At 51.3% G+C, this 14188-nt stretch overlaps 1 protein-coding gene across 5 annotated transcripts in view; it reads left to right on the forward strand.

Annotated features, from left to right (window-relative positions):
• SLC19A1 (solute carrier family 19 member 1) overlaps positions 1-13974 on the forward strand; it is a 26201-nt gene extending 12227 nt beyond the window's left edge. For all 5 annotated transcript variants that reach the window (XM_026447431.2, XM_026447433.2, XM_026447432.1 and 2 more), the window contains exons 5-6: positions 3526-3667; positions 12969-13974. In XM_026447431.2, the coding sequence (XP_026303216.1) occupies positions 3526-3667; positions 12969-13445 (619 nt within the window). In that variant the 3' untranslated portion in view covers positions 13446-13974. The remainder of the gene's footprint in view (positions 1-3525; positions 3668-12968) is intronic.
• The last annotated feature ends 214 nt before the right edge of the window (positions 13975-14188 follow it).

Consider the following 14188-nt stretch of genomic DNA (forward strand, 5'->3'; position numbering starts at 1 on the left):
CGCTCACACATGCACACCCACCACACATGTGAACACACACCACACACTCACCAATGGACACCACACACATACCACACGTGCACACATGGACAAACACCGCACTCACACATGGATATGTCACACATGGACACAGACTACACATGGACACCACACACGGACACATGCTCACATGAACACACCGCACACTCGGACACGCCCACACGCTCACACATGGACACGCCCACACATTGACACACCTACCACATACTCAGACCACACACACTGACACACTCAGACACTGACCCTGTGTGCTCACACCGGCCCCTGCCTCCCTGGACCTGCCCCCTCTTTCCTGCCAGCTGGGAGGACTTTGGCCCCAGCTCCCCTTCCTGGGTCTCCACTCTAGGGTGGCTTCCGAGCCCTGTTTCCCTGCCTCCGTGGGTCGTCCCCCTGAGGCTTACGCTGGCCACGAGCCTGTTGAGCTGAGAGCGCCCTGCCGACCCTTGCATTGTGCCCTCTGCGTTGGTAGCCTCATCCCTGCAGCATTCTGCCTGGATGTGCCCAGCCCCGTACTTCTCCGTCCTCCCCACACGCAGGCAGCAGTCTCCTGGCATGGGCAGCCCGGCCCACCCTTCTCTCCTGACCCTGCCATACTTGGGTCCCCTTTTGCTCCTGTGTGGCCGCCTTCTCCACGCTCCCTGAGGCCCACACAGGGCTCTTGCTGCCCCCAGCTCCTGAAGACCCCCCTCCCTGACCTGCCAGCACTGTGGGAAGGGCCAGGGCCTCTGCTGATGTGCCGTCCCATTGCTGCATCCAGGGGGACAACACCTGAAAGGTTTTAGTTATAAAGTCATTGATGCCCATCGCAGAAAATCCAACACGGTGCAGCAGTGTGCAAAGGAGAAAACCGCCATTTGCTGCGGGAAATCCCAGCATTTTCTGCTTGTCTGTGTGGGGTTGATGTCAGACGCAGACGTAGGTGGTCACTCCGGGTCATGAGTGGTGGGCCTTACAACCCACCCCCAGTCTGGGTAAAGTCACCATTTCCATTTTTCTTACAACAGAAGAACACTGAGATGAATGCCCTTCTACCTACATTTTTCTTTCCAAATTCTAATAATGGCCCTCAGGTGGATTCCTGGAAGGGGAATGGCCAGGTTGGAGAGTATGTGCTTTTGAAAGGGTTCTGTCAATATTGCAGGTACCCTGCAGGCCGGCCTGCGGGCTTTCTGCCCATCAGGATGGTGGAGTGGCCTTCCCACCCTCCCTGAGCCCCTGATGGACCAGCTGGGCTCCCAGCCTTTCCTTCACAAGAGCGAGGCCGGCCCGCCTGCTGTGGACTGAGCGGCCCCTGTGTGTCTCCTGACTGAGTTGGGACTCGCGTTCCTCTCTGCTGATCTGGGGGGCGCTCATCTGTATCATGTATTTTCAATCACCTGTGCCCACATCATGCCCCACACTCGTTTGCCTGTAATTCAACTCCCAGTGTTTCTCAGTGTCCTTGGAAGCACCCTGGGGGCTGGCCTACCCAGTGCCAGCGTCCAGAAGCTCGTTTGTGCTGCGTTTTCCCTGTGGTTCATCTGCCCTTTGTCCTGCTGACCTGCTCACCGGGACCTCCGTGTGCTTCTCGTCCTCACTGCCGCCCGCCCGCCTGCCCCCGTATCTGCACTGTCCCCGCTGTCCCCTCATCTCCAGTGCCTGGCAGCACAGACACCTCTGCCCTTCTCTAAAGGGTTTCTGGGCATTTTTGTTTATTTTTTCTTCAGGTGAACTTTAGGGCATTTTTTTGTCAAGTTCTTTTTTTTTCTTCTTTTTTTTTAAGCACTTTGCGGATTTTAATTGGAACCGCATCCGAAGACTAGTTTCTCTGCAGAGCACCAGAAGCCTTGTGTGTCACCTCTCCATGTCAGGAATGTGGTGCCTTCATTCCTGGACATGTGCATGCCACCACCCACTTCCAGGGCTCGCGGTAACCGGTTGTCACCTCCAGGGCTTGCTCTGCCTGGCTGCCACTCACCTCCAGGGCCCTCACCACCCAGCTGCCACTCACCTCCAGGGTCCCCCCTACCCAGCTGCCACTCACCTCCGGGGGCCGCTGTATCTGGCTGCCATTCACCTCAAGGCCTGCTCTGCCTCCGGGCCCCCCCACCTCCCACCCAGCTGCCACTCACCTTCAGGGCCCGCCCTACCCAGCTGCCGCTCATTTCCAGGGCCTGCTCTGCCCAGCTGCCACTCACCTCCAGGCCCTGCCCGGGTATACCCGGGTGCTACTCACCTCCAGGGCCTGCTCTGCCCCTCTGCCACTCAACTCCAGGGCCCCCCCTACCCAGCTGCCCCTCACCTCCAGGGCCTGCCCTGCCTGGCTGCTGCTCCCTCACCGACTCTGGTTTCACTGCTCTTCTAATTTATCGAACATTTAACCATGAAAGACTTTCGTTCCAGACTTTTCTGTCTGTGCCCAGGGCTTCTCTTGATGATGATTTTCTGAGCGTTTTGAGATGCCTGTGACCTGGTCCGTCCCAGAGCTCATGGGAGCCCTTCTAGGCATCTTGTTGAGTTTGTGTTTTGTGACACCCATTGTACAGGTTCAGCATCCCTAATCAAAACAGCCAGAATTCAGCCGGGTGCGGTGGCTCACGCCTTTGATCCCAGCACTTTGGGAGGCCGAGGTGGGCAGGTCACCTGAGGCCAGGAGCTCGAGACCAGCCTGGCCAACATGGTGAAACTGTCTCTACTAAAAATACAAAAATGAGCTGGGCGTTGTGGCGCGTGCCTGTAATCCCAGCTACTCGAAGCCTGAGATAGGAGAATTGCTTGAACCTAGGGGGCAGAGGTTGCAGTGAGCTGAGATGGTGCCATTGCACACCTGGGCAACAGAGCGAGACTCCATCTAAAAAAAAAAAAATAATAACAACAACAAAGAAAACAAATCCAGAATTTGAAATACTCCAAAATCTGACAGTTTTTGAGCTCTGAAAAGACAACGCAGTGGAAAATCCCACACCTGACCTTGTTTGACGAGTCTCAGAACACGGTCAAAAGTTTCTTCACGCACAAAATTACGCCAGAACTCAGGGTGAGGCCCTGGGCAGTAGCAGCCCCTTTGGCTTGCAAATGTCTGTTAGGTATTATATAAAATCACCTTCTGGCTGTGCGTATACAGAGTATATGAGCATAAATGAATTTCATGTTTAGACTTGGGTTCCATCGTCAAGGTATCTCCTTATGGATATGTGAGTATTCCAAAATCCAAAACCTCTGGCCCCAGGCATTTTGGATAAGGGACCTTCACCCTGTACTGAGCCAGGGGATGCAGCAGCTCCCAGAATGGCCCCTCAAGGGTGGGTGGCCTGGGTGCTGGCTCCTGCCTGGCAGGGGCGGGCATGTGTGGGAGAGATGGGGGCCTGGTGGGGGGGTTATGCATGCCCTGGGACCCCATGGCTGCCAGGCGAGTCATGGGCTGGTGGGAGCCGGGCTGCAGGCTTTTCCCTGTTGCTGCTTCTCGTTCTCCCAGCAGCGCCTGATCTGCCCGCTCTTCCTGTTCAGCTTTCAGATCGCATCTTCTCTGTCTAAAGAGCTCTGCGCCCTGGTCTTCGGGGTCAACACGTTCTTTGCCACCGTTGTCAAGACCATCATCACCTTCATCGTCTCGGACGCGCGGGGCCTGGGCTTCCCGGTCCGCAAGCAGGTGAGCCCATTTCAGGTCAGCGTCCTCGGGGAGGGAAGCTACTTGTGGGGACGTTGCCAGGGCCTCCTGGTGCCCTCCTGATGTGGAACCCACTGTGGGCTGGTGGCACAGGGTGCGGGCCTGGGGCTTCCAGTGGGACACACCAGGCCAGCGAGAGCAGGAAATGAGACAGACCCCAGCAGGGCTCAGTTGCTGTGGGTGGGAGCCTCCGTCAGGCCCTGGGCCTTGGTGGAAGCGACTGAGCCTCTGCTCGCCAAGGCGGACCTGTCCTTGTCTCTGCTCTCTGCCTGTGGCTGCTGGCTGCTGGAACTTGGTGTCCTTGAGCCCTGGCTAGAGGCCACGTGAGCTTTGTTCTCTTCAGGAAGGAGAGCTGAGCAGAGCCACTCAGCAGTGTTGGCATGCAGGCTTCTGCGGGTGCCCTCCCCTTCCCCACCTCTGGCAGGCCTTTGCTGCTTCTAAGAGGAGCTGGAAAACACACATTTAACTCCTGAGGGTCCCAGCCAAGGCCAGGTCTCCAAGTGAGCTGGATACAGCCATGGTGGGCGTGGTGTGAGAGGTCCTCCCGGGCTCCTCAGGACTGCCCCGCCCCAGCCTGCAGCTAGACAGATGCGCTTGGCGGGTGGAACAAGGGCTTTGTCCACCTGCAGCTCAGGTCTCACTGGGCAGGAGGACTGTCAGGGCTGGCCCTGATCCTTTGAGGGTGCCGCGTCTGTTCAGCGTTGGTGACTCTGGAGCTCAGGGTGAGGCCTGGGCAACAGCAGGCATCCCCTTCGGCTTGCGAATGCCTGTTAGGTGAGGGTGGCTGTTGCTCACTCATCGAAATGCATCCTTCAGCCCAAGAGTGTCATTAGGGCCTGTCCACACTGGCAGGCCACATGGCCCTGTTCCACAGAGCCCTCTGGTGCAACGCCCCTGACCCAGATGTGAACACTCAGGGCGGTGACCCTCCGAGGCCTGGGGGTGAACGCTCAGGGTGGTGACCCTCTGAGGCCCGGGGGTGAATGCGTCCAGGCCTGGCCTGGGTGGACACAGCCTCCTGGTGGCCGGGCTGGTCTCAGGTCTGCAGAAAGGGGGCCCAGAAGGCTTCTGTTGAATGCATGGCCCCGGGGGTGGGGGTGCTGGCAGCAGTCCAGCTGGCCTTGGAGGGGCTCCAGCACCCCGTAGGAAGTCCTCCCCATTCTTGGAGCCCCTAGTTACCTCTGCCCCCAGACAGCGGTGGCTGCCAGCGTGTATGGGCAGGGAGGGCCTGTCCCAGGGAGACTCCAAGGGCCCTGTGTGGCCCCTGCCAGGCTGGCTGGGCCTGGCTTTTGACCTGCCTCTGGGTGCTGACTGCCCCTGACTACTGTACCCCCCCCCGCCAACCTACATCCCTCTGTGACCGCCTCTAGTTCAGCCCCTGGCAGCTGGAGGGGCAGATACCTGAGGGCCCTTTAGGGACCCTGTGCGTGTGCTCCCCTGCAGCTGCCCTGTGGAGGGGACCCCGCACAGTGGACTTCTAAGGGCCCATGGGGGCTTGGTGCAGGGGTGCTGCAGTTCTTCCTGAGGGGGCTGCTCACGAGGAAGCCCCTTCCCTTCCTCAGCTGGTCCTTGTCCTGGTGTGGCCATGGAGGCCGTGGGGAGATGGCTATGGGGAGGTGGAGGCAGGTTCTGGCCTGTGGTTCCTGGCTGCCTCTTGTCACATAGAAAAAAAACACACGGACTTTTACCTGGCTGGTTTGATTTCCAGGTTAAAAAGTAACTAGTGGGGCATTTTGCTCATGGCTAGACATCCTGTTGGGTCTAGAGGAGGTGGTGCCGGCTCATCTTGCCCCCCTGCCTGTTACTGGGTGCCGAGTGTCCACTCTGGCTCCGCCAGCATGGGGAGAACAGCTGGAGGAGTTCAGGCTTGGTTGCGGGTAGAGTCTGGAGACGGGTGGGAGCTGTGATGGAGCACCACGGGGCAGACAAGCCTGGAGCTTGCCTGGGTTTGCCTGCTTTTTAAATTAAGCTTTATGTTTGGGTAATCTTATATTCACATGCTGAATTAATTATTATTTATTTATTTAAATTAATTATTGTGAATAAATAATACAGGGAGACCCATGTACCCCATACCCAGTTTTCGCAGTGGTCACATCTTACAGTTCTGCAGCACATCACGACCAGCATGGTGACAGTCGGGATCCAGAACATTCTGTCCCCACAGGGATCCGTCACGCCGTTCTTGACAGTCACGGCCCACCCTGCTCCCAGCCTCACCTCCTCTTGAACCCCTGGCAACCACTACCCTCTTCTCCACTTGTACAAGCTTGTCATTTCAGGAGTGTTATATAAACACAGTTACGCATTGGGTATCGTTTAGGGATCGGCGCTTTTCACTCAACGTTGTTCTCTGAACATTCATCCAGATTGTTATTGTGGCTCTAGCTGATTCCTTCTTGCTGCCGAGTGGTGTTCCAGGGTGTGGATACAGCACACTTTATTTAACTCTTCACTATGAAAGACTTGTTTCCAGTGTGGGGTATTACAAATAAAGCTGCTACAGACATTCTTTTATAGGTTTTTGTGTGAATATAGGTTTTCCTTTCCCTGGGACACACGCCCAGAAGTGCAAATGTTGGGTCACCAGGTAGTTGCCTGTTTATGAAGAAGAAACCTGCTTTCCACAGCAGTTGTACCTTTTTGTATCACCCCCAGACTTTGAGAGATCGGTCACAGTGTCTTCAGCATGTCGTGTTGCTACTCGTTTTTATTTTGGCCATTGTGATAGGTGTAGTGATATTTGATTGTGGTTTTAATTTGCATTTCCTTGGGGGATAATGTTGTTTTAATTTGCATTTCCCTGGTGGATAATGATGTTGAACATCTTTTTATGTCCTTATTTTCCATTTGCAAAATCTTCACGTCTTCTGCCCATTTTCTCATTGGATTGTTCATTTTTATACTCTTGAGTTTTAAGCATTCCAGATTTTAGTCCTTTGTTGGATATATACAGTCTGCAGTTTTTTTTTCAACTCTGTAGCTTGTTGTTTCATCTACTTAACATGGTCTTTTACAGAACAAGTGTTTTTTTTAACTCCCACGAGATCTGATTTAACAGTTTTTCCTTTTATGGAAACTCTTTGCCTAGCCCTAAATGCAGAAGATTTTCCTCAAATTTCTTTTTTAAAGTTTTGTGCTTTTAAATTTAAGTCTCTGATCAGCTTTGAGTTAATTTTTGTATAAGATGTGAAGTTTGGCCGGGCGCGGTGGCTCAAGCCTGTACTCAAGCCAGCACTTTGGGAGGCTGAGACGGGCGGATCACGAGGTCAGGAGATCGAGACCATCCTGGCTAACACGGTGAAACCCCGTCTCTACTAAAAAAGTACAAAAAACTAGCCGGGCGAGGTGGCGGGCGCCTGTAGTCCCAGCTACTCGGGAGGCTGAGGCAGGAGAATGGCATAAACCTGGGAGGCGGAGCTTGCAGTGAGCTGAGATCTGGCCACTGCACTCCAGCCTGGGCGACAGAGCGAGACTCTGTCTCAAAAAAAAAAAAGAATGTGAAGTTTAGGTTGAGGTCACTTTTTTTGGCCTGTATATCCATTTATTCCAGCATCGTTTGTTGAAAAGACTTAGCTCTCCCCATTGAATTACTTTTACACCTTTGTCAAAAGTTGGGCATATTTGTGTGAGCTTGTTTCTGGGTTCTTTATCCTGTTCCATTGAACTGTGTGTTTCCCGTTGTACCAATATCACACCGTCTTGGTTATGAAGCTTTCTAGCAAGTTTTGAAATTGGATAGACTGATTCCTCCAACTTCTTTTTATTCAAAATTGTTTTGACTCTTACAGTTTCTTTGCCTTTCCATATACATTTTAGAGTAATCTTGTCTATATCTGACAAAAATTCTTGTCAGATCTTGTTAGGAATTGCAATTAAGCCAGTATATCAATTTTGGGAGAACTGACATGGTGACTGTGTTTTCCAATCCATGAACATGGCATATCTTTCCAATTATTTAGATCTTTGATTTCTTTCAGCATTTTGTAGTTTTCAGCATATGAGTACTGTACATGTTTTAGTTTATGCTTTTTTTTTAAGTAAATCAAACCGTATCTTGAAATTTGTTATCTGCATTAGTCTGTTTGGGCTGCCATAGCCAAATATCACAAACTGGGTGACAAACAACAGAAATGTATTCTCTCACCGTTCTGGAGGCTGGAAGTCTGAGATTAAGGTGTTGGCAGGTTGGTTACTCCTGATGCCTCTCTTCTTGGCTTGCAGATGGCATTTTCTCCCTTTGTCTTCATATGGTCTTTTAGTTTCCCTCTTGTTGCCCAGGCTAGGGTACAATGGTGTGATCTTGGCCGATCGTAGCCTCCTCCTCCCGGGTTCAAGCAATTCTTCCTCAGCCTCCCGAGTAGCTGGGATTACAGGCATGTGCCACCGCGCCTGGCTAACTTTGTGATTTTAGTAGAGACGGGGTTTCTCCATGTTGGCCAGGCTGGTCTCGAACTCCAGACCTCAGGTGATCCACCCGCCTCGGCCTCCCAAAGTGCTGGGGTTACAGGCGTGAGCCACCGCGCCTGGCTACTGTCTGTCTGCTTATAAGGACACCCAGTCAGGTTGGAGTAAGACGCCATCCTTATGACCTCATTTAACTGTAATTACCTTTTGAAAGGCCCGATCTTCAAATGCAGTGACATTGCGGGTTAGGACTTCAACATATGAATTGGGGGATGGGTTCACAACAATAGTGAACCCAATACTGTATACGTGTTCATTGCTAGTGTATAGAAATATAGTTGATATTTGTGTTTATCTTGTATACTGCAATTTTGCTGAGCTTACTTATTACTTCTAGGAGGCGTTTCTGTTTTTTGGTCTTTGTTTTTTAAATTCCTTGAGATTTTCTATGTAGATAATTATGTCATCTGCAAAAATTTCTTCCTTTCTGATCTGTGTATCTTTTATTTTTTTTTCTTAGTGCACTGGCTGGAACTTTATTAATTCCTTATTTCTGCTTACTTTAGATTTATTTTGCTCTTCTTTTTCTAGGTTCTGGAGGTGAGCTATCGATTTGAGACTTTTCCTCTTTTCTAATTTATGCATCTAATGCTATAAATTTCCCCACTCAGTACTGCTTTAGTTGCATCCCACAAATCTTAATAGGCTATGTTTTCATTTTCATTCAGTTCAGTGTGTTTTTTGATGCATCATTATCTCAAATTTTGTTGTTTAATTTCCAAGTGTTTTGAGATTTTCCTGTTATCTGTTATTAATTTCTTTTTTGATTATATTGTGATCAGAAAACACATTCTATAATTATTTCAGTCCTTATAAATTTGTTAAGATTTGTCTTATGACCCAGAATATTATCCGTTTTGATATACTGTGGACACTTGGAAAGAATGTATATTCTGCTTTTGGGTGGAGTGTTCTGTAAATGCTGATTGGATCCTATTGGCTGATGGTATTGATTTCCTCTCAGTTCTTGTGGATTTTCTGTCTAGTTTTATTATTATTGAGAGGGGATATTGAAGTCTCCTAAGTATAATTGTGGATCTGTTTCTCCTTTCAGTTCTGTCATGTTTTTGCTTCACATATTGGTAGCTCTTTTGTTTGTTACATACACGTTTGGGATTGAAATTTGTCTTGGTGGACTGACTTTCTTGTCAATTGTGTAATAGTGGATTATATTATGTCCTTCTCTGTCTCTGGTCTTTTTTTTTTTTTTTTTTTGCTCAAAAGTTTACTTTACCTGACATTAATATAGCCACCCCTGCTTTCCTTTGATTAATGTTTGCATGATACATCTTTTTCCATCGTTTTACTTTCAGCCTTCCTATCTTGGTATATTTGAAGTGAGCTTCTTGTAGACAGCACGTGGTTGAGTCGTGTTTTAAAATCTACTTTGCTAATCTCTGTCTTACAGTTGGTGTATTTAGACCATTTATATTTAATGTGATAATTTGTATATTAGGGCTTAAGTCTGCCATTTCGTTTTTAATTTTTCATTGATTCTCTGTATTTAGTTTCTGTTTACATTTTTTCAGCTTCCAGTGGGTTACTTGTACATCCTTTAGAATTTTATTTGGTTTATCTATTGTGTTTTTGAATGTACTTAGTATAGCTTTTTTGGTTGCTTTATGTATTACATTACTAGTTTGAGTGAAGTATAGAAACTTTGCCTGCCTTTATGTCACTTTATCATCTCCCGCTTACAGTACAATTATCTTAAATATTTTCTCTACATACCTTTAGTGCTACATAAGAAAATATTGTAATTTTTGCATTAATCATCACACATATTTTAGAAAACTCAAGAAGGAAAGTCTGTTTTACTTACCCGTAATGTTGCCTACTATGGTATTTCCTCTTTCCTGTTATTTCAAGATTCTTCTTTAGTAATTTCCTTTCTGTTTAGAGAACTTGTTTTTTTTTTTTTGGCCATTATTTTAGATAGATCTGCTGGTTATGAATTTCTTCTCTCAGTTTTTCTTCATCTGACAGTGTCTTGATTGCTCTTTTATTCTTGAAGGATGTTTCACTGGATATAGGATGTTGGGTAGACTGTTCTTTTTTTTAGCCTGTGAGAAATGTGGTGCCCTTTCCTCATAGCTTTCGGGATTTTTGATGAGAAATTAGTGTTATTCAAATTGCTTGTCCATGAAGGGTCATTTTTCTCTGGCCACTACCAAGATTTTTTTACTTATTTTTATCATTAGCTTATAGAAGTTTGAATATGGTATATGTTGGTGTGATTTTGTTTGGGTTTTCTGTTTGGGGTTTGCTCAGCTTCATGAATCTGCAGTGTACGTCTCACCAATTTTGGGAAGTTTTCAGCCATTATTTCCTAAAGTGCTCTTTGAACCCCACTCCTTTTCTCCTCTTTTTCTAGAACCCCCGTGTCACAAATGTTAGGTTCATGTTATGAAACCCCACAAGGAATGAGACTTTGTTCATTTTTTTTTCAGTCCATTTTTTCTTTTGTTCAGGTTGGATAATTTCTGTTGTTCTACCTCCAGTTCATTGATCATTTCTCTGCCTCTTCTATTTTGTTGAGATGATTCATTAAGTTTTAAAATTTTGGTTAATCTACTTTTCAGTTCTAAATTTTTTTAAATTTCTCCCCTTTCTTTGCTGAGACTGTGTTTTTTCATTTGTTTCCAGCATGTTTGTTATTGTTCCCGGAAGCATTTTTATGGTGACTGCTTTAAGATCTTTCTCAGCGAATTCTACCGTCCCTGTTGTCTTTTTTTTTTTTTTTTTTTTTTGAGAGACGGAGTCTGGCTGTGTCGCCCAGGGTGGAGTGCAGTGGCGCGATGTTGGCTCACTGCAAGCTCTGCCTCCCCGGTTTACGCCATTCTCCTGCCTCAGCCTCCCGAGTAGTTGGGACTACAGGCGCCCGCCACCTCGCCTGGCTAATTTTTTGTATTTTTAGTAGAGACGGGGTTTCACCGTGTTAGCCAGGATGGTCTCGATCTCCTGACCTCGTGATCCGCCCGTCTCAGCCTCCCAAAGTGCTGGGATTACAGGCTTGAGCCACCGCGCCCGGCCTCGTCCCTGTTGTCTTAGTGTTGGTGTCTGTTGTTTTTCAGTTTGAGATCTTTGTGGCTTAGTGTGCCAAGGGATTTTTTAGTGAGATGCAAGCATTTTGGATATGATGTAATTTCAGCATCCTGTCGTGGCTGACGCAGCTCCAGCAGGTCAAGTGGGGTGTGCACCTCGCTACAGGGAGGAGGAGTGGAAGTCCAGGCTCCCACTCAGCCTTCGTGACACCTGAGCGAGGGTGGGTGGCTGGGTGGGGGCTCCTTCTTGTTGCCAGGCAAGGATGGGAGTCCAGCTCCCCTTGGGGTCCCCTTGATGCCCCTAGGGTTGGGACATTCTTGTTATTCCTGGGTTGGGTGAAAGTCTGGACTCCCTGCTTGACCTCCTCTGACACCTCCCAGCATGGAGGGGGATGGCACCCTCTTACTACTGGGCGAGGCTAAGAGGCCACGCTCCCCACATGGTCTCCACTGACTCCATGGGGCTTTGGGGTGACAGTCTAGGCTTCCCTGTGGTCTCCGCTGACTCATGCGGGTGAGGGTGGGCATCTTTACCAGCCAGTGGGAGTGAAAGCTGTCGTGCCCACTGGTGTTGTCTGATACCACCCTGCAGGGGACTTGGGGGTCCTTGTTACAGGCTGAGGAGGGTGAGGGGTCCTTGCTGACATGGTGGGTGGAGCCGAGGTCTGGTGTCTGCAGGGAGCAGGGCGATTCCTGTCAAAAGGTCTTTCCTCACGGTGGGCTGCTCCTTCCCTGGGTCTGAGGCCAGAGAGAGCTGCTTTCATGGGCTTTTTCTGCATCTGTTGGCATTTCCAGCCTGCTGCCTTCTTCAGTTTCAAAATATGTAAGGCGAAAAGAAAAGCCCCCCGGGAGCTCTGCGTGGCACAGCTCCCCAGACCCCGAGGGCCCCCGGTCTGCCCGCCTCGCTCCCACTTTCAGAGTCTTCCCAGGTTTTTATCTCAGTGTCTTGGGTAGGAGAACAGGGAGAAGTGTGTCAGCCCCATCTTCCTGCGTTTGCTTTAAAAACAGTTTTCCTGGAAGGGTGCCGGTGCCGACGGGCTGCAGGGATTCTGGCCTGCGGGCGTGGAGTTGGGGCCTTGGGGTCTTGGGCGGGACTCACTGGGCTCTGCCCACAGATGTCCTGAAAGCACTGCAGCCTCCTGAACCCTCTGCACCTCCGGGAATGATCAGGTCCCTCCCTGGTGTCCCAGGGACATCTCCAGTCCCTCCTGCCCCTGGCAGCTGTGAGAATCAGGAGAGACGTGGCCGCTGCTGGTGCCGCTCCTTCTGGTCATCGTAGCACAGCTTCCACCGCCAAGGCGGAGACAGGCTTTGTGTGCAGGCTGCTGAGGGGTCGCTCTGGGCGTGAAGCCCTGGGGAGCAGCTCCCGGTCACCTGCTGTGGCTGTCCTCACCCTGATCTGCCCGGGGGGACATTCTAGCCCTCATCGGCGTCCTCCTGTTGTCTCAGCACCATGGATGGGCAGCAGGCACCACCAAGCAGGGGCCTCAGGAGCAGACACTGCAGGCCATGCAGTGCCACCTGCCAGGTTCCAAGGGGTTCTTGAGAAATGGCGGGAGCCCCTCTTCAGGTCTGTGCCAGGCTGTGGCGGGAAGGGGGGCTGTGGTGAGCACTGTGGCACCTGCTCCTGGGGCTGGCTTCTGACTGCTGTGCCATGTTCAAGGTCAGCCTCTGAGCTGGAGGAGGATGAGCCTGGGAGCAGGCGTTGGGGTGTAGGGTGCCATCATCCTAGCCAGGCCCTCCTCACCCGCCTCACCTGCCTCTCTTTCCAGTTCCACTTCTACTGTGTGTACTTCCTGATCCTGTCCATCATCTACTTCCTGGGAGCCATGCTGGATGGCCTGTGGCACTGCCAGCGGGGCCACCACGTGCCGCTCCCCCCAGCCCAGGGTCTGAGGAGTCCCGCGGAGGAGAAGGCAGCACAGGAGCTGAGCGTGCAGGACAAGGGCCTCGGAGGCCTGCAGCCAGCCCACAGCCCGCCGCTCTCCCCAGAAGATGGCCTGGGGACTGTGGGGCCAGCGTCCCTGGAGCAGAGACAGGGCGACCCAGCCCCAGCCCCGGCCCTGCAGGCAGCTGGATTCCTGAGCCCAGTGACAGTCCTTTCTGCCTGCACTCCGTGCTCTGCCCAGGCCTCAGGCTCTGATGCTGCAGATGAGACCTGTCCCCAGCCGGCTGTCCATCCTCCTGCTGTCAGCAGGCTGGGTTTGCAGTGTCATCCAAGTGACAGTGTTCAGAATGTGAACCAGTGACCCTCGGGGGCCCCTCTGGTAACTTTGCAGGTGGCCCTCGGTACGTCCCTGTGACCCCTGCCTCGAAGGTCACTTGCCTTAGCCATGGGGGCCTCCGCTTAGCCTGCGGGCAGGTCCCCTGGGATTCCCCCCACCCTGTGCTGCACTCTAGCGGTGGCCACAGCCTGCTGGCGACACTCAGGGCAGCTGCCTGGCCATGCTGTCCCTGCGCTGTGCCCCGCGGGCTTTGGTTGCTGGAAGAGGTGGGTGGTGGGCTCCTGTGTCCACCAGGCCTCACTGGCTCATGCCCCTTGGGGGGCTTGAGACAAATCTTCTGTGCCCCTCCGGGCTGGTGAAGTGGCCTTAGATACCAGCTCAGGGGACACTGGCCACACAGGAGTTCTGAGCCCTCTAGGGCAGGGTGGGAACCTAGGCCCCCAGGCGTAGCTGAGCTGTGACATTGCTGGTCATCCTTGGTGCTCTTGTGTTTTGGAAGGTGGCTCGGCTTTTTTTTTTTTCTTTTTGAGACAGAATCTCACTCTGTTGCCCAGGCTGGAGTGCAGTGGCGCCATCTCGGCTCACTGCAAGCTCCGCCTCCCGGGTTCCCGCCATTCTCCTGCCTCAGCCTCCTGTGTAGCTGGGACTACAGGCGCCCGCTGCCACGCCCGGCTAATTTTTTTTTTGTATTTTTAGTAGAGATGGGGTTTCACCGTGTTAGCCAGGATGGTCTCCATCTCCTGACCTCGTGATCCGCCCGCCTCGGC

The sequence above is a fragment of the Piliocolobus tephrosceles genome, chromosome 19 (genome assembly GCF_002776525.5).
Source record: "Piliocolobus tephrosceles isolate RC106 chromosome 19, ASM277652v3, whole genome shotgun sequence".
NCBI classification, from domain to species: domain Eukaryota; kingdom Metazoa; phylum Chordata; class Mammalia; order Primates; family Cercopithecidae; genus Piliocolobus; species Piliocolobus tephrosceles.